At 42.0% G+C, this 19,924-nt stretch overlaps 1 protein-coding gene across 1 annotated transcript; it reads left to right on the forward strand.

Annotated features, from left to right (window-relative positions):
- Nucleotides 1-11,963: 11,963 nt before the first annotated feature.
- LOC117414530 (putative transcription factor ovo-like protein 3) lies at nt 11,964-17,276 on the forward strand. Its single transcript, XM_034024307.3, has 4 exons — nt 11,964-12,544; nt 14,257-14,438; nt 14,709-14,892; nt 15,849-17,276. The coding sequence occupies exons 1-4, from the start codon at nt 12,445-12,447 to the stop codon at nt 16,157-16,159; spliced, it is 777 nt and encodes a 258-aa protein (XP_033880198.2). The 5' UTR covers nt 11,964-12,444; the 3' UTR covers nt 16,160-17,276.
- The last annotated feature ends 2,648 nt before the right edge of the window (nt 17,277-19,924 follow it).

The following is a 19,924-nucleotide window of genomic DNA, read 5'->3' on the forward strand; positions in this document are numbered from 1 at the left end:
TTATTGTTTGTTGGCCCATTTGTTTCTCTTGATTGCTCTCTCGAGTACAAAAAGGGGGCATTTTGCATGTCTGGTGATATTTTTACATGGATTTATTTTTATTTTGTTTGATAATTCACTGATGGTGAAAATAGAATGTCTACAAAAACAAAATATTCTACAATTTAGCATTTTCTGTTTTTCAGGTAAGCGTTTCAATATTTAGGAACATTTTGTTGTTATATTACTGTGTGTGCAACATTACATTTCAGCACAAGACATAGTGTTGCCACATGGCCTCATAACTCCAGGAAGCTGTACAGCTCTTGCAGGATGAAAAGGATTCTCACAGGAAGTAACCCTGGCCCTGGGCAAGTGTGTGCTTTTGGTAACTAGTAATTAAAACAATTGAATTCATTGATTAAATGTTGATTACAATCAATTAATTTGTGGTTTTGAGGGAGACCCTGATCTGTTTTATAGTGTCCCGTGATTATGTGACCTGGTGACAACCCTAACAAGACCACAGCAGGATTTCTGTCTTTTGACCAGTGTTGAGGTCATGTTTTTTGAATGCAGTGAAAGGGCAGTGATGTTGTTTGTAACTGAGCTTACATCTTAACTGTTTTCATACATATTTCTTATTTTCTGGTGTTAAGAAACTGTGACCCGAGTTTAGAAGCTGCCTTTCTGTTCTAGTTGTAGACATGCTGTGTGTACCACAGACTAGATAAGCCAGTGTCTGTAGAAAACTGAAGGCCAGCGCTGTGAAGAGAATGGGTTTAAAGTTACATTTTCTTTGATTATTTTGATATTCATTAACAAATGGGGAAATGACCATAAAATTGTCTCTACCTAACAGACAAGTTCATTTCTGTATGATATGCTGTAATAGCATTAAATAACTGCACACCGTTATCACCGTTTGTTATTTTGAAAGACGCATGAATAAAAATAGTTCTATTAAGATGCTCAACACTGAGATTGCATTCTTTGTTCTCACCAGTAGGTGGCACTGTTGTTTTAAAAATGCACTGCAGTAGGATTAGTGTGTGTGATACAGTTCAGTATTGCAATGTGCCAACACCCCCACTAGAGGTCGGTGGTTTTGCATGAATGGCATGTGCCTGTGTGTGTGTGTGTGTCCAGAATACACCAGCAGCACGTTACGGGATGTGATTGACAGCTGAGGGTCCTATGGGTGTTTTTCATGGGTTTTATTTGGGTTATTATAGGTGTTTGACTGCGGGGTGGGAGGGAGAAGGGGTTTGAGTAGCTAGGGAGTTTCGACCAGTAGAGGGGGCTGGTTTGTAATCATTGACAAATGTAGGGACACAGACAAGAAAATTACTTTTTGCTCAAATAAGCAGACTGTTACAACTTTTCTATATTGTTGAATATCTCCAAATCGTTTTTCATCCTTTCTTACACTTGTGCAGTTTAATACTTTTGCATCAACAAAATTATAATGGTCATTTTTTCCAACTTTCCAAATTATTTTTCAGTTCCAGTTCACCAAAATACAATATTTAGAACATAAGAACATAAGAAAGTTTACAAACGAGAGGAGGCCATTCAGCCCATCTTGCTCGTTTGGTTGTTAGTAGCTTATTGATCCCAGAATCTCATCAAGCAGCTTCTGGAAGGATCCCAGGGTGTCAGCTTCAACAACATTACTGGGGAGTTGGCTCCAGACCCTCACAATTCTCTGTGTAAAAAAGTGCCTCCTATTTTCTGTTCTGAATGCCCCTTTATCTAATCTCCATTTATGACCCCTGGTCCTTTTTTCTTTTTTCAAGTCAAAGAAGTCCCCCGAGTTGACATTGTCTATACCTTTTAGGATTTTGAATGTTTGAATCAGATCGCCTCGTATTCTTCTTTGTTCAAGACTGAATAGATTCAATTCTTTTAGCCTGTCTGCATACGACATGCCTTTTAAACCTGAGATAATTCTGGTTGCTCTTCTTTGCACTCTTTCTAGAGCAGCAATATCCTTTTTGTAACGAGGTGACCAGAACTGAACACAATATTCTAGGTGAGGTCTTACTAATGCACTGTAGAGTTTTAACATTACTTCCCTTAATTTAAATTCAACACTTCTCACAATATATCCGAGCATCTTGATAGCCTTTTTTATAGCTTCCCCACATTGTCTAGATGAAGACATTTCTGAGTCAACATAAACTCCTAGGTCTTTTTCATAGTTCCCTTCTTCAATTTCACTATCTCCCATATGATATTTATAATGCACATTTTTATTGCCCGCATGCAATACTTTACACTTTTCTCTATTAAATTTCATTTGCCATGTGTCTGCCCAATTCTGAATGCTGTCTAGATCATTTTGAATGACCTTTGCTGCTTCAACAGTGTTTGCCACTCCTCCTATTTTTGTGTCGTCTGCAAATTTAACGAGTTTGCTTACTATACCAGAATCTAAATCATTAATGTAGATTGGGAATAGCAGAGGACCTAATACTGATCCCTGTGGTACACCACTGGTTACCTCACTCCATTTTGAGGTTTCTCCTCTAATCAGTACTTTCTGTTTTCTACCTGTTAACCACTCCCTAATCCATGTGCATGCATTTCCTTGAATCCCTACTGCGTTCAGTTTGAGAATTAATCTTTTATGCGGGACTTTGTCAAAAGCTTTCTGGAAATCTAAATAGACCATGTCGTATGCTTTGCAGTTATCCATTTTCAATGTTGCATCCTCAAAAAAGTCAAGTAGGTTAGTTAGACATGATCTCCCTTTCCTAAAACCATGCTGGCTGTCTCCCAGGATATTGTTACCATATAGGTAATTTTCCATTTTGAATCTTATTATAGTTTCCATAAGTTTACATATAATAGAAGTCAGGCTTACTGGTCTGTAGTTACCTGGTTTGGTTTTGTCTCCCTTTTTGTGGATCGGTATTACGTTTGCTATTTTCCAGTCTGTCAGTACAACCCCTGTGTCAAGAGACTGTTGCATGATCTTGCTTAGCGGTTTGTAAATAACTTCTTTAATTTCTTTGAGTACTATTGGGAGGATCTCATCTGGCCCAGGGGATTTGTTTATTTTAAGAGCTCCGAGTCCCTTTAACACTTCTGCCTCTGTTATGCTAAAGTTATTTAAAACTGGATAGGAACAGGTCGACATGTGGGGCATGTTGTCCGTGTCCTCCTTTGTAAAAACCAGTGAAAAGTAATCATTTAATATATTTGCTATTTTTTTTTTCTTCATCTATGATTTTGCCATTTGTGTCTCTTAGACATTTAACCTTGTCTTTGAATGTTCTCTTGCTGTTATAATATTGGAAAAACATTTCGGAATTGGTTTTAGCCCCCTTAGCAATATTGATTTCTATCTCTTTCTTGGCCTTTCTAACTTCCTTTTTGACTTGTGTTTGCAGTTCCAAGTACTCTTTCTGTGTGCTTTGTTTTTGGTCCCTTTTAAACGCTCTGTAAAGTGCCTTTTTTCGCTGAATATTTTTTTTTAATTGATCTATTAAACCATTTTGGCTATTTTGTTTTAGCTTTAGATTTGTCTACTTTTGGGATGTAATTGTTTTGTGCCTCTAGTACTACATTTTTAAAAAACAGCCATCCTTTTTCTGTGGATGTTTTCTCTATTTTACTCCAATCTACTTCTATTAGTCTCTGTTTCATACCTTCGTAGTTTGCTTTTCTAAAATTGTAAACCTTAGCTTTAGTCATTACTTTTGGTGTTTTAAAAAATATTTCAAATGAGACCATGTTGTGGTCTGTGTTTGCCAATGGCTCTCTGACCTCTTTTTTAGTTATTCTGTCTTCATTATTTGAAAAGACTAAGTCAAGGCATGCCTCCCCTCTAGTCGGTGCCTTGACAAATTTGAAATCATCTTTCATTTCCTATAAGTTCTTGTTTTCTAATCATCAACCGAAACCATTTCTTTTGGCCATTTGTTGCAGTGTGGACTAGAACGTTCTGAAATACACTGTTTTAAAATAAACCCATTAATTTAAATACATTAGTAAAGTAAGGGTAATAGTGTAGATGTAACATGCAACAAATTCTCTTGTTCTCAAACTCCACACCAGCATTGCTTTTTTTTTTTTTTTTAGAGAACACCTTAACACGCACAGATTTTTTGCTCTCTGTGAAATGTGCGGAGATTTCTCAAAACAAACACTGATTTCAGAAGCCCTGAAAACAGGATTGATGAGCTGACCCCCCTGCATTTCCCTGGAAAAACAACAGAGAGCAGAAGCTTTGCATACTTGCATACAGTTAGGGGCTGACTGTAACCACTCCCTGCACAGGACACTGAACTGATTTCCTGGAAAGACTCACCAGCACACACACACACACACACACACACACACACACACAGAGAGAGAGAGACCTGCGCTCCTGTGAAGTGAAAACAGTGCAGTTTAGTTTACTAAAGTAAAGCTATAAAAAAACAAACTGAAGTAGACAACATTTTGGTCAGTGGCTTCATCAGTGCACAGGGCTTGTCTACTTGTTTTACCTCAGAATTCAGATTGAGTGTTTTGGACAGTTCATTTCAATGCTACTAAACGTTTAGGAATCCGCTAAAGAGTTCAAACAAATTGCAGAGAAATCAGCCACTCAGTTCATTCAAGCAGTCGTGCACTTGCTTTGTTGTTTTGTGAACAGTTTCAGTACATTCTGCATTGCTCACTAAATGGACTGAGCTGCGTTAGCAGTGCAACGCCTCTTCTGAATGATAGGTTGACTCTTCCATGACGTGAGTGAGCTGGTCCCTTGGTTGCAAGTCTTAGTGTATTTGGCATGATTATTTTTACCTTAACTATTCAACATTAGCAAGTAGGTAGCGGTTCTACCCCTACAAGCCACAGTAAGCGATTCGCAGGTCAGGGTTTGTCCTGTCTGGAACAGGGGGAGTGAGTCAAGGTTTGTCCTGTGCAGGTTGACCTCTCTGTGACCAACAGGATTTCAAATGATAAACAAAAACGGTGTTGTTTCCCAAGCTTAGATTTCCCTAAGCCTGGCCTCTCTCCTCTCTGCCTGAAACTGTGATTTGAATAACCTTGGCAAGGACAAGGTTAGCTGAATCCACAGTCCTCTCACACTGACTTTACAAGATTACACTGAACCATACAACTCAGCGGCACGCACTATTATTATTATTATTATTATTATTATTATTATTATTTAGTAATTTAGCAGACACTTTTATCCAAAGCGACATATAGGGACTAGGGGGGTGAACTATGCATCACAACCGCTGCTGCAGAGTCACTTCCAATAGGATCTCGTTTGTTTTATGTCTCATCTGAAGGACGGAGCACAAGGAGGTTAAGTAACTTGCTCAGGTTCACACACAGTGAGTCAGTGGCTGCACTGGGATTGAACTGGGGACCTCCTTTTAGCAAGCCCTTTTCTTTAACCACTGGACCCCCAAGCATTGTTAAACTATATGAACTTTACTGTTTGCAAAGCTCACTACATGCTTTTAATACAAGACAAATACAACTATCGTGTATTGCTTTTCATAATATACACTAAAGTAAATAAATGCTATATATGTTTTCAGAGGTTCTTATTTAAATCTATGTACATATATGTATATATAAAAACTGCATAGAGTTTATTGTACAAGTATTTATCAGACATTTATAATAAATTCATCCAAATAATACATTTACATTTCCAATTAAATGTTCAATATTTGTTCATAGGTTTGCATTTTACAAAACTATTCTGAACTATTCGAGTGTTAGAAGTTCATTCTCATCAGAGAACACAAAAAACAAACACAAAACCCAGTCCTTAAATGTTTGTGAATAGGGACTATAATCCAGGAAATCTCTTCGGTGCTCTAGACTAGTGGCTTCTGAAACACTGAATACGCACACAAAGCTTTATTTAATTCATTACAACAGACAAAACAAAAAAACGTTCTTTCACGAAGTCATGTAACGAAATAACTGCCCTTAAACTGTGCATTTCCTGGCGCAGGCTGCAGCCGCACTGCATGCAAATGATTGCCGTGCGAGGGAGCGAGGGGGGTTAGGAAAATGCGCTGGGGTCAGCTTGGAGCGAGGCAACCGGGATCCGGGATCGCTGCACCCCTTCATTAGACTACACAAGACAGCGCTCTCCTCAACCCAGTGCACGGCTTTAAACACGGAGCACAGCAACGCGTCCAACACTGAAAACTGGGGTAACCTGCCGAGAGTAGCGAGGCAAAACTTTTTTTTACACAATCATCACTGTACTAGCCTTCAACAGAAAACCTAGCAGCCAAACGCTTCAAGTTTTGCAGTACAGACAGTTAAACACACAGTTAAACACACATAACTCAATAGCAACAGTACATACACGCTTTCTACCATTATTATTATTATTATTATTATTATTATTATTATTATTATTATTATTATTATTAATAATAATAATAATAATAATAATAATAATAATAATAATAATAATAATACATTGCCTGGCCTGTTTCTCCTCCTACATCTCCAACCGCACTTACTAAGGTAACCTGGCATGGAGCAACCTCCACACCTCGCCCCACCTCAACAGGAGTCCCCCAAGGGTCAGTCTTGGGTCCTCTCCTGTTCTCTCTTTATACCCGCTCACTGGGCCCCCTCATCGCATCCTGTGGTTTCTCAGACCATTTCTATGCTGATGATACTCAGATTTTCCTCTCCTCCCCCCCCCCCCCCCCCCTCTGACCCCACCATCCCCTCCTGTATCTCTACCTGTCTGTCTCCTATCTCCTCCTGGATGCACTCGCATCACCTCAAACTTAATCTCTCTAAATCTGACCTCCTTTTCTTTCCCTCCTCCTCCCCCTCCTCTGAGCTCTCTATCTCTGTTCCTCTGGAATCTACCACACTCTCTCCCTCTTCCTCCGCTAAGAACCTCGGAGTCACCCTGGACCCCTGCCTCTCTTATTCCCAGCACATCTCCACTCTGGCACGCACTTGCCGATTCTTCCTGAGCAACATCCGAAGAATCTGACCCTTCCTCACCAACTACGCCACCCAGCTCCTGGTCCAGGCCCTGGTACTCTCCCGCCTAGACTACTGCAACTCCCTCCTGGCTGGCCTCCCTGCGTCCGCCACCCGTCCGCTCCAGCTCATCCAGAACTCCGCTGCTCGCCTGGTGTTCACTCTACCTCGCTTCTCCCACGCAACTCCACTGCTCCGCTCACTCCACTGGCTCCCGATCACCGCTCGCATCCAGTTCAGGACTCTTGTACTCGCCTACCGATGCCTTGACCAGACTGCACCCAGCTACCTCCAGACCCTCATCTCTCCCTACACCCCCACTCGACCTCTCCGCTCCTCCTGCTCTAGAAGACTGGCTCTACCTCCTCTACGAGGCTCCTCTACAAGGCTCCTCCAGAGCCCGCTCCTTCTCCACCCTCACCCCGCAGTGGTGGAATGACCTTCCTACAGATGTCAGGACTGCCCAGTACCTGACCACCTTCCGGCGCCTCCTCAAGACTCACCTCTTCAGACAACACCTGTAGAACTCCTCTTTTCCCTCTGGACACTTTATCACTCTTCCTTAATGCACTTTACTTGCACTTATCTGCTCCCTATTTTACTGCATTTAATCCTGTACTTTAGAGTACTGTAATCTGTCAAGTGTTATTTAATCTGTAGTATTTTGCATTTAATCGTACCCTGATGTAACTATCACTGACACTGTTATCTGCTCGAACTGAAGTCATTGTATCTTGCTCTTAATTGTATTAATAATTGTACTGTGATTCTTGAAATGTATATTATGTTTATAACTGTAAGTCGCCCTGGACAAGGGCGTCTGCTAAGAAATAAATAATAATAATAATAATAATAATAATAATAATAATAAATGCATTTCCATAGAGCAGGTAGAATGCACATTGTATATGTACAGTGTTGCTTTATCATCATGTAATGTATATTAAAATCACAGGTCTAAAAGGGAATTCACATTATAGGAGAGGGGAATAATCAACTCTAGAAAACTGAGTGAGAAACAACCTGGCTTCTGTCCTGTTTCCTCCTCTCATCTAAATGATTCCAAATGGTTTTGCATTTCAAAATATGTTTCGTAAGGGGTCAGCTTTTTGTTTGGTTTCTTTTTTTAACTAACTGAACTTTTTTTCTGTTATAAATACAACAACAACAAAAACAAAACGAAATAAAACTGTGGCGAGGCCTTTTAGAAATGTGTGGTTTTATTCACACAGAGACAGGTAGCAGCGTGTGTGTGTGTGTGTGAGGTGCAGCCCTCCTTTTCATCTCTGTGAAGACGCTTTGCATAGCGTGTGTGCCGTTGCACTTTACAAAGCTGCTAGATCAACTGAAGCTGACAAAGACCTTTGGGATTACATCTTCAAACAAACCCAGCGCTTCGAATAGCAGTCAGGATGAGGAGGGCGGAGAGACTGTGTTCTCTGGAGAATACTGTTCCTTCACAATGAATGTTGTATAGAAAACACGGGTGCAGGGGTACTCCAAATCTAGCCCATTGAAAACCAATATAAAATAACTACGGGAGGGTCTTTATTGCCCCATATAGAGACGCCCTGCCCACTAAAGTGCCAACAAAAAAATAAAAGTGCCCCAGTTCGCTAAGCAACATAAAACTGCATGCAATCAACAAGGGATCAGCCATAAAGATCCCTGAATCAACAAGGGATCAGCCATAAAGATCCCTGAAACAGGCCTGTTACTTGCCTCCCTGGAGCAACAATCAATATTAAATCAAGGATATCGAATCAAGAATGTACACATTAGGGAATGTACACATAGTGATTAGGTCTCTGGACTCTTGACCGGAGGGTCGTGGGTTCAATCCCAGGTGGGGGACACTGCTGCTGTACCCTTGAGCAAGGAACTTTACCTAGATTGCTCCAGTAAAAACCCAGCTGTATAAATGGGTAATTGTATGAAAAAAAAATAATGTAATTGTATGTAAAAATAATGTGATATCTTGTAACAATTGTAAGTCGCCCTGGATAAGGGTGTCTGCTAAGAAGTAAATAATAATAATAAATCATGATTTAAAAAAAAAAAAAGCCTGTGGTTTGTACACATTGGTACAAATGAAATAAGGGACAGAACATCTGAGGTACGGAAAGAGAATTTAAAATCCTTAACAAGGAAGCTGAAAAAGTTAGAATGCAGAATTATTTTGTCAGATTCATTACCTGTTAAATACTGAAACTGCTTGGGGAAGGGATACATATGTGTGTGTGTATATATATATATATATATATATATATATATATATATATATATATATATATATATATATATATATACAGACGTGCTCAAATTTGTTGGTACCCCTCCACAAAAAATGAAGAATGCACAATTTTCTCTGAAATAACGTGAAACTGACAAAAGTTATTGGCATCCACCATTGTTTATTCCATATTTAATAGAAATCAGACTTTGCTTTTGATTTTTTATTCAACATAATATTGTAAATAATAAAACAAATGAAAATGGCATGGACAAAAATGATGGGACCGCTAACCTAATATTTTGTTGCACAACCTTTAGAGGCAATCACTGCAATCAAATGTTTTCTGTAGCTCTCAATGAGACTTCTGCACCTGTTAACAGGTAGTTTGGCCCACTCTTCCTGAGCAAACTGCTCCAGCTGTCTCAGGTGTGATGGGTGCCTTCTCCAGACTGCAAGTTTCAGCTCTTTCCATAGATGTTCGATAGGATTCAGATCAGGACTCATAGAAGGCCACTTCAGAATAGTCCAATGTTTTGTTCTTATCCATTCTTGGGTGCTTTTAGCTGTATGTTTTGGGTCATTATCCTGTTGGAGAACCCATGACCTGCGACTGAGACAGAGCTTTCTGACACTGGGCAGTACGTTTCGCTCCAGAATGCCTTGATAGTCTTGAGATTTCATTGTGCCCTGCACAGATTCAAGGCACCCTGTGCCAGGCGCAGCAAAGCAGCCCCAAAACATAACCGAGCCTCCTCCATGTTTCACTGTAGGTATGGTGTTCTTTTCTTTGAAAGCTTCATTTTTTCGTCTGTGAACATAGAGCTGATGTGACTTGCCAAAAAGCTCCAGTTTTGACTCATCTGTCCAAAGGACATTCTCCCAGAAGGATTGTGGCTTGTCAATATGCATTTTAGCAAATTCCAGTCTGGCTTTTTTATGTTTTTCTTTCAAAAGTGGAGTCCTCCTGGGTCTTCTTCCATGAAGCCCACTTTCACTCAAAAAGCGACGTATGGTGCGATCAGAAACTGACGTACCTTCACCTTGGAGTTCAGCTTGTATCTCTTTGGCAGTTATCCTTGGTTCTTTTTCTACCATTCGCACTATCCTTCTGTTCACTCTGGGGTCGATTTTCCTCTTGTGGCCACGCCCAGGGAGGTTGGCTACAGTTCCATGGACCTTAAACTTATTAATAATATTTGCAACTGTTGTCACAGGAACATCAAGCTGCTTGGAGATGGTCTTGTAGCCTTTACCTTTACCATGCTTGTTTATTATTTTCTTTCTTATCTCCTCAGACAACTCTCTCCTTTGCTTTCTCTGGTCCATGTTCAGTGTGGTGCACACAATGATACCAAACAGCACAGTGACTACTTTTCTCCATTTAAATAGGCTGAATGACTGATTACAAGATTGGAGACATGTGTGATACTAATTAAAGAAACTAATTAGTTTGAAATATCACTATAATCCATTTATTTATTATCTTTTCTAAGGGGTACCAACAAATGTGTCCAGGCCATTTAAGAATATCTTTATAGAATAAGCAATAATTCATCTCTTTCCACAGCTTCTTTGCTTTATTCTATGACATACCAAAGGCATACCAAAGGCATGCAAGTATAAATAGCTTTTAATTTCATCACTTTTCAGGAGGAATGAAGCATTATTTCAATGAGCTGTAAGGGTACCAACAAATTTGAGCATGTCTGTATATAACCTCCTAATGCTGCATGAAAATACCTTTTCGCGACAATCAGGTTTCACAATTTTTGTTTCAGCAAAAATGCTTTAAGAGGTTTAATAAAAGTAGAGCCTTATCCTTTCTGTAGAGACAGAAAGGATAAGGGGATCAGTTGGGACTTTCACAAACAGAGGAAGGTTAATAGGTAAATGTGTCATTTGTCATGTAAAACTAGCTTGTACACACTCTGACAGAATGAACTGGTCTATTACAGGTCTTGAAACAAATCCTTCAGTTATGAAAAGCAGTCTGGTCTCGGGTTACACAGTGAACTGGAATCAGACATGAGCAGAGAAAAAACACAGCAAACCTTCTACCACCTTGTTCTGCACTGCAAAGCAAGCCTTTCAATAACACCCAACCCCTCCCATGTCTAGGAATTAGAAAACAGAGTTGTCAGTGTGACGAGAAGGCTAAGTATTAGCCCTTCTTTGCACTTGAGAATTAGAAGAGACACGCCTTAGGGGATATGCATCAAGAATGGAATATTAGGAACAAGTAGACTATCTTTAACCATGTTGGTGTTCCAGCATTTTGAAGCTCTCTAGCTGTCCCGATGAAGTTCCATAAGCATGTCCCCTCTTAGCACACTATTTGCACCTTGTGAAGATTTCTTTAAAAAGTGCTTCCAGACTCAACTTGTTCTTACTCAGGTACAGCACAGCAACCTAACAGGTGTGTGTCGGACTGATCAAATAATCTGTGCAAGTCACTTCTGTTATCAATTTGAATGCTCCCTGCTGCAAGAACAATCGTTTCAATAGCAAAGAAAAACCAAATGCTCCGGCTGTCTGCAGTGAATTTGCATGGGGAGGATGTTGTCATTGGCTGTTCAGCGATTCAATTTGCAAACAGCGACATGCAAAGTGGAACAGGGACTGTTAATGCAAGGGTGCTTTTAAATACACTCTTACTGTGCGTCTGCCATTGGCTGAGACAGGGTTAGGAAAATCACTGCTAGAAGGCAGGGGGAGGGAACAAATAAAGTTTCTAATATACCATCTATAACAGAACAGTTCATAACTGGAATACCGAGCCCAGCACACAAAGCAAGGTTACTGATAAAGCAACTGGTATCTAATAGTGAAGATCAGAGATATAGTGAGGAATAGCGATATACTGGGAAACGTTTTCCTGGGAGGAATTACTTTATATGCTTCAGTAAAGAATAGAGAAACTGATTTGTACTGCCAGTTAGGGACTGATAAGAATTTTGATAGTCAGTAACTGGGAAACGTATTATTTTTCTGGAAGATAGTATTGAGGGTGTTTTGTGTATTTAGGGTTAGGACCTAGAAACTGGTATCTACTGGTAGTAAAGGACAGCATTTTTTAATTGGTGCACGGTACACAAGGTTATAGGGACAGAGAAAGTGAGCGTGACAGGGACTGGTATCCATTTTGAAGCTGGAAGTTTGTCGGCACTGGGAAGGCGGGAGAGTGAAGCACTGGTGTGGAGAGACTCATGTATACTGGGAAGGAGGGAGAGTGAAGCCGGTCCATTGGAAAGATGCCACGCTCGTTCCTGGTGAAGAAGCGACAGAGTCTGTCAGGGGCTCGACGCTGGAGGGAGACCCCTGAACAGCAGCATGGAGACGGATTCATACCAGGTAAGCACTGCTAAAGTGTATCTATAGCAGTGAGCAGGACTTTACTGATGCAGTATTATTACAATGCTGCAAGTGACATACCTACATACAGGGTGATCATGTATGACATCACATATGTAACAGGGAGCAAAAATGCTATATTACAGGTATACAGAACAATCAGTTTATTTATTAAGTTCTGTATTTGTTTCAAAGTCCAGCCCCATTCATCAAGCTGTCTCAATGCACAGCTTCATTGTTTGTTGTTTGTTCCCCAGGTCTGCGTTTTAAATTTTTAATAATAAGACAGGGCTAGAAAATACCCACACGCTGATCACCATGTGATCGCAATGAGAGGCTTGTGTGATTGGATAAAGCGATGCATGTGAACTGAGTGAAAAACAAGCAATGTTTGTTTAAATAAAGCAAGCAATTAACCATAGCTGTGTTTTATTATTAATTAGTCATTTAGCAGGCGCTTTTATCCAAAGCATCTTACAGACATCACAACTGCTGCTGTAGAGTCACTTAAAGAGGATGTAGGTTATGCATTGCCAGTATCACTCATAGCTTTGTCACTCAAGTGTTTATATAAAGTGTAACCTGGTTCATGAAACTATAATTGAAAAATACATTATTATTATTATTATTATTATTATTATTATTATTATTATTATTATTATTATTATTATTATTATTAATACATTTACAGAATTACATAAAAATAAGCTCTGTAACTTTTTTTTTCTCTTTGTCCTGATGTACTTCAATCACACCTGTTCCTTGATTGAAATCCTGAAATGTAATTTGCATCATTATCATAGAGGTTTCTCATTTTAAACACTGAATAGTTATTCCGCCACCTTTATGTAACTAAACTAAACTAAACAGCAAGAACAGTGTTTCATTTTATGAGTCGGGTTAAGACAGCAAGTTTCAGACTTCTGGGCCATTGAGTCAGTGGCTGAGCTGGGATTGAACCAGGTACCGACTGGACCACCAAGCCTCACACGTTACAAAAACAAAACAAACAAACAAACAAACAAACAAATAACAGCATACTGCCTTTGAAAATCGTTACCGTGTTGTAATTCAGTGGCGACTATACAATAATATAAAGCTGGTGCATTTCCTGGAATTCAAGTGAGCCTTCAAATCCATGCAGTACAGCAGTCTAGATGAGCAATAGTGAAGCTGCTAATTATTATTATTATTATTATTATTATTATTATTATTATTATTATTATTATTATTATTGTATGTATCTCAGTAGACTTGCAAACCACAGAACATTTCCCAACAGCACGCGAAACATGGTGTAGAGATCTCGATTAACGCAGGGCGAGGCAATCCGAGACCTCTCACACTAAAGCATAGCGCCGACATCGCTGTACAAAAGAGCCGGAAACTTTGCAAGGAGCGTATATCGGGCTTATGTCTGTGTGTGTGATTACGTCACCTGCTGCCTTTCCCCGTGCACGCTATACTATATATATATATATATATATATATATATATATATATATATATATATATATATATATATATATATATATATATATATATTCTGTTTAAGTGTATTTACAGTACAGTTCAAAGACTAATATGGTGACGTAGTGACACTTTCTGCAAATGTCTGTTTTTAAAAAGTAACCATTAAAAAGTAACCAGGCTCACCTCTCTCTCTCTCTCTCTCTCTCTCTCTCTCTCTCTCTCTTTCTCTCCGTCTTCAGAGCCTTGCCCCCAGCCAGCCCCTGTCCTCGAGCCAGCCCCAGAGTCAGAGACTGGTGAGGGGAAGACAGCGGAAGAGTGGCGGATACAGACTCCCGACCTGGGGGGGCAACAACAGCCCCCCGGAGACAGCCTGCATCAGTACAACCCCAATGTGGTCCCACATCCCACTCCACGAGCCAAGGTGAGAGAGAGAGAGAGAGAGAGAGAGAGAGAGAGAGAGAGAGAGAGAGAGAGAGAGAGAGAGAGAGAGAGAGAGGTGTCTGTCTGTGTGTATTCACTGTGTGTGTTGTATCTAACCCTGGTCTCCCCCTCTCCCCTGGTCTCTGCCTGTCTGTGTGTATTCACAGTGTGCGTGTGTTTGTGTATGCGTGTGTGTATGTGTGTGTGTGTGTGTGTGTGTGTGTGTGTGTGTTGTATCTAACCCCGGTCTCTCCCTCTCCCCTTGTTTCAGGGTCGCTTGGCTCACTCGCATGGTGACTTCCTCTGTCCGGTCTGTAACAAGGTGTTTCCGCTGCAGCGCATGTTGACGCGTCACCTCAAGTGTCACAGCTCTGTGAAGAAGCACGTGTGCTGCTACTGCGCCAAGGGCTTCAACGACACCTTCGACCTCAAGAGGCACATGCGCACGCACACAGGTAGGGGGCGCTCTCTCCCACCGTACAACCCAGCACAGCTTGAAACAAAGATATACAGCAGTCTTGAAGTAGAGCACTAGACTGGTGTTTTGAGCTGTGTGAGAAAGGCTTCATTCTCCCCCTGTCTCATCCCTCCCATCTCTAACTTCCACTCTCATCTCAGGTATGTTTTAATACCTCTGTGAGTGCGTGAAAAAGACTTCACTCCGCACTGCTCCCTGGAGTCTCCCCCCTCCCTCTACCCCCCTCCCCTTCTCTATCCCTCTATTACCTCTCTCCTTCTCCACTCCCTCTCTAAGCACCTCTCCCCTTCTCCACTCCCTCTCTACCCCCCTCTCCCCTTCTCCACTCCCTCTCTACCCCCTCTCCCCTTCTCCACTCCCTCTCTACCCCCCTCTCCCCTTCTCCACTCCCTCTCTAAGCCCGTCCTCCTCTCTATCCCTCTATTACCTCTCCCCTTCACTCCCTCTTTACCCCCCTCCCCACACTATCCCTCTATTACCTCTCCCACCTTCTCCACTCCCTCTCTACCCCCTCTCCCCTTCTCCACTCCCTCTCTAAGCCCCTCCCCTTCTCTATCCCTCTCTAAGCCCCTCCCCTTCTCTATCCTTCTCGAAGCCCCTCCCCTTCTCCACTCCCTCTCTAAGCCCTCCCCTTCTTTATCCCTCTCTAAGCCCCTCCCCTTCTCTATCCCTCTCGAAGCCCCTCCCCTTCTCCACTCCCTCTCTAAGCCCCTCCCCTTCTCTATCCCTCTCTAAGCCCCTCCCCTTCTCTATCCCGCTCTAAACCCCTCCCCTTCTCTATCCCTCTCTAAGCCCCTCCCCTTCTCTATCCCTCTCTAAGCCCCTCCCCTTCTCCACTCCTTCTCTAAGCCCCTCCCCTTCTCCACGCCCTCTCTACCTCCCTCTCCCCTTCTCCATGCCCTCTCTAAGCCCCTCTCCTCCCCCCTCTCTCAGGTATACGTCCGTACGGCTGTGAGCTCTGTGAGAAGGCCTTCACTCAGCGCTGCTCCCTCGAGTCTCACTTGAAGAAGATCCACGGTGTGACTCAGCAGTACGCGTACCGTGAGCGGCGCTCCAAGATCTTCGTGTGCGAGGACTGCGGCTTCACCTCCGTCAGCGGGGAGGAGTACTTCCTGCACATGCGTGAGCGCCACCCAGGCAGCCCTGCGCTGAGGCGATACTTCCGCAAGCACGGTGCCAGCGCTGCCAGCAAGCTGGGAGCAGTGCTGCTGTACCCGGGGCCGCCCGCAGGGTACTATCTGTGACAGCCAGCATCTGGGACCCAGTGCACTGCCTGGGACTCACAACCAGAGAAATCGAGAAGACTGCCTGGGACTCACAACCAGAGAGATCGAGGACACTGCCTGGGACTCACAACCAGAGAAATCGAGAAGACTGCCTGGGACTCACAACCAGAGAGATCGAGGAGACTGCCTGGGACTCACAACCAGAGAGATCGAGGAGACTGCCTAGAACTCACAACCAGAGAGATCGAGGACACTGCCTGGGACTCACAACCAGAGAGATCGAGGAGACTGCCTGGGACTCACAACCAGAGAGATCGAGGAGACTGCCTGGGACTCACAACCAGAGAGATCGAGGACACTGCCTGGGACTCACAACCAGAGAGATCGAGGAGACTGCCTGGGACTCACAACCAGATAGATCGAGGAGACTACCTTGGACCCACACCCTATGAGACAGAGGGGGTTGCCTGGGTCTCACACCCTACTAGATACAGTGCAGTGCGCTATCTGAGTCCCACACCCTACTAGATACAGACTCACACCCATAGTGATAGGCAGCACTACCTGCTTCAAATGAATCTTGAAAGCACTGCTGACTTGCTGAATATAGATGTGTTTTACTGTATATTTGTTTTTTTCCCATGTAAAACCAAGCTTTGTGTTTTATTCAAGGTCAGTGTGTTTATAAAAATAAAGCGTGTTCTTATCATACGTTTAGAAGCAGTTTTGAAAGAAAGACGTCACAGCAAGCCGCTTAAAGAAAGCTCTGCTTGGAAGCCACGGTTTTAGATTGTCTTATACTTCCTGTAGAGTGCAATTGCCCACATGACTTCACCGGCTTCTTTCCTGTCAATAACCAATCAGCTGCTTCCCTGACTGACTGACACCTAACATAACCCAGAAGACACTGCTAAGGTGAAATGACACAGGAAGTGCAAACAGATAATCTGTGAAAACAGGCATACAAACTGAGAGCTTCTCTTAACCGAAAGCAGTACCAGATATCGTGTTTTAAAATGAAAATGCAAGTGTGCTAATGGGTGTGTTTATTTTAAAGAGATGCTGTTTATTATTCTTATTTATTTACATTTGTTTTGTAAATATGAGACCTGTGAAGTGATGGCAATACATATTAGACAGGATATATATATAAAGGTTCTGGGGTTTTCATTTTTTGGTAGCATAATAAAAAAAAAGAACCCGATTTCTTCCTATTATTTCTCCTGCTCTGTGTGTGCTAATGTAAAATACGCCAGTTCCCTCCTCCTCCTGCAGGGGGCAACAGGGAGCCCCTCACTCAGTCCAGTGGTGGGAGTCAGGTACTGGGACCAGCACACCAGCCAGCAAGACTGCAGACTGCAAGACTATACAGACTGCAAGGTCTGCTAGTGGGTGATGGTTAGTGTATATAATAATACAATTGTAACTTTTGAATTAGGCAATAAACTACAGTATAGCTATATACAATATATAACTAAAATGAGCTCTGAACTGCTCGCTAGTAAAACACCTAATTAAAAAAAAAAAAAGTTTTCAGCTAGATTTTTTGATATCATTGCCTTTTAATAAAAAGAGAGAGGGGGGGGGGGGGGGGTCAGCTTTCACACTGTGGGTCTGGAAGAACACCGCCCCTTGTGGCCAAACTGGGAACAACAAAATGACATTGAGGACAACCGAACATGTTTAGCGTTGTGCACCACGCTGTCAGACGTGATAGCAAACCTTGCCTTTTATTACAAGATCTTGAGATACTTATGATGAGCTGTTGAGGATATTTATTCTTGAATGTAGGCTTTCGAGGAGGTTTAAGAAACAAAATAACACACCAGAACCCTCTCATATTATTATTATTATTATTATTATTTATTTCTTAGCAGACGCCCTTATCCAGGGCGACTTACAATCGTAAGTAAAAACATTTCAAGCGTTACAATACAAGTAATACAATAAGAGCAAGAAATACAATAACTTTTGTTCAAGTAAAGTACAAGTTTGACAAACCACAATTCACTAATACAGCAGGTAATAGTGATAGTTACATCAGGATATGATTAAATAGTGATAGTTACATCAGGATGTGATTACAAAGTACTACAGGTTAAACACTTGGCAGATTACAGTATTCTGAAGTACAGGATTAAATGCAGTAAAATAGGGGCTGATAAGAGCAAAATAAAGCACATTTACATGAAGGGTGATAGTGTCCCAGGATACAAACAGAGGAGTTCTACAGGTGCTGTTTGAAGAGGTGAGTCTTAAGGAGGCGCCGGAATGTGGTCAAGGACTGGGCAGTCCTGACATCTGTAGGAAGGTCATTCCACCACTGCGGAGCAAGGGTGGAGAAGGAGCGGGCTTTGGAGGCAGGGGAGCGTAGCGGTGGTAGAGCTAGTCTTCTAGTGCAGGCGGAGCGGAGAGGTCGAGTGGGGGTGTAGGGAGAGATGAGGGTCTGGAGGTAGCTGGGTGCAGACTGGTCAAGGCATCTGTAGGCTAGTACAAGAGTCTTGAACTGGATGCGAGCGGTGATCGGGAGCCAGTGGAGCGAGCGGAGTAGTGGAGTAGCGTGGGCGAAGCGAGGTAGAGAGAACACCAGGCGGGCAGCAGAGTTCTGGATGAGCTGGAGCGAACGGGTGGCGGACGCAGGGAGGCCAGCCAGGAGGGAGGCCAGTGTCTGTTTTTCAAACTCGTGTGAACTGAGAAGGATTCAAACATCACACAATTCGGTGACACAGTTGGCAGTCTCTAGTTGTATTCAGAGGCGCAAGGACTGCATTTCAAGGGGAAGCACAGTATTTGAACACTCGTTAAAAGATATTTCATTGCTGCACTTTGAAAAATCAGCACAAAGTAAGACAGAGTTGTAGAAAAAACACGAATCATATATAAATCAACAATCGGTCACGGTACTTAAATGAATGAACATGGTCAATAATAATGACTTTATAATAAATAGCTAAATATAAATTGCCTTCAAACGGAGGGAAGGTGCAATGAAAGAGTTTGCGTTGCACTACACACAATTTTCCACAAGAGGGAGCTCGATTACAACCTTCAGTAACATTTGGGCCGCAGAATTCCTTCTGCGCGTGTGCCCATTCTCAGCGCTTTATTATTAAAAGCAAAAATGAATAATGTTTTAAAAACGAAATGTTTTGAAGACATCTCTGTGCACAGTAACCTGGTTTGTCTTTTAAAAAGGAAACATGATGCAAGCTGCGCTAAAGGACAGGGAATTTGACCCTGCACTTTGCCAATTAAAATCGTTTGCATGTAAGGTGGAACGATCGGCTCATGGATACAAATATATTTAGTGAGTAAGGGGTTTGAACGGGGTACATTAGGCCCATCCCCAATTGTTCTGCCTTTGTGGTAAATGGATATCATTTTGGGGGTACCACTGCATTGGCTGCATTTTAAAATTTTTCTTACCCAGTCCTTAATACACATTTATGAACCCCCAATTATATAAATTTACTAAACTAGATGTCTTTGCCCTGGTATTTTAGATCGTGTTTTTATTCTAGCAGCTCATTTCGCAGACCCAGATTAGCGGATAACTGGAAGCTGCGTTTAGAACAGACGCTTTTTCACACAGAGAGGTCCTGTTGCAAGTGACTCTGTAGCAAAGGTTGTGATGCATAGTTCACCCCTCTAGTCTCTGCAAGTCGATCTGGATAAAAGCGTCTGCTAAATGACGCTGCACTGTAAGTGGTCCCATTCTACCAAGAACAGAATGCAATTCTCATCGTCTGCATTCTCATTGAAGAGCATATGGTAAAATGAGTT

Source organism: Acipenser ruthenus, chromosome 7, assembly GCF_902713425.1.
Source record: "Acipenser ruthenus chromosome 7, fAciRut3.2 maternal haplotype, whole genome shotgun sequence".
In the NCBI taxonomy this organism is placed as follows: domain Eukaryota; kingdom Metazoa; phylum Chordata; class Actinopteri; order Acipenseriformes; family Acipenseridae; genus Acipenser; species Acipenser ruthenus.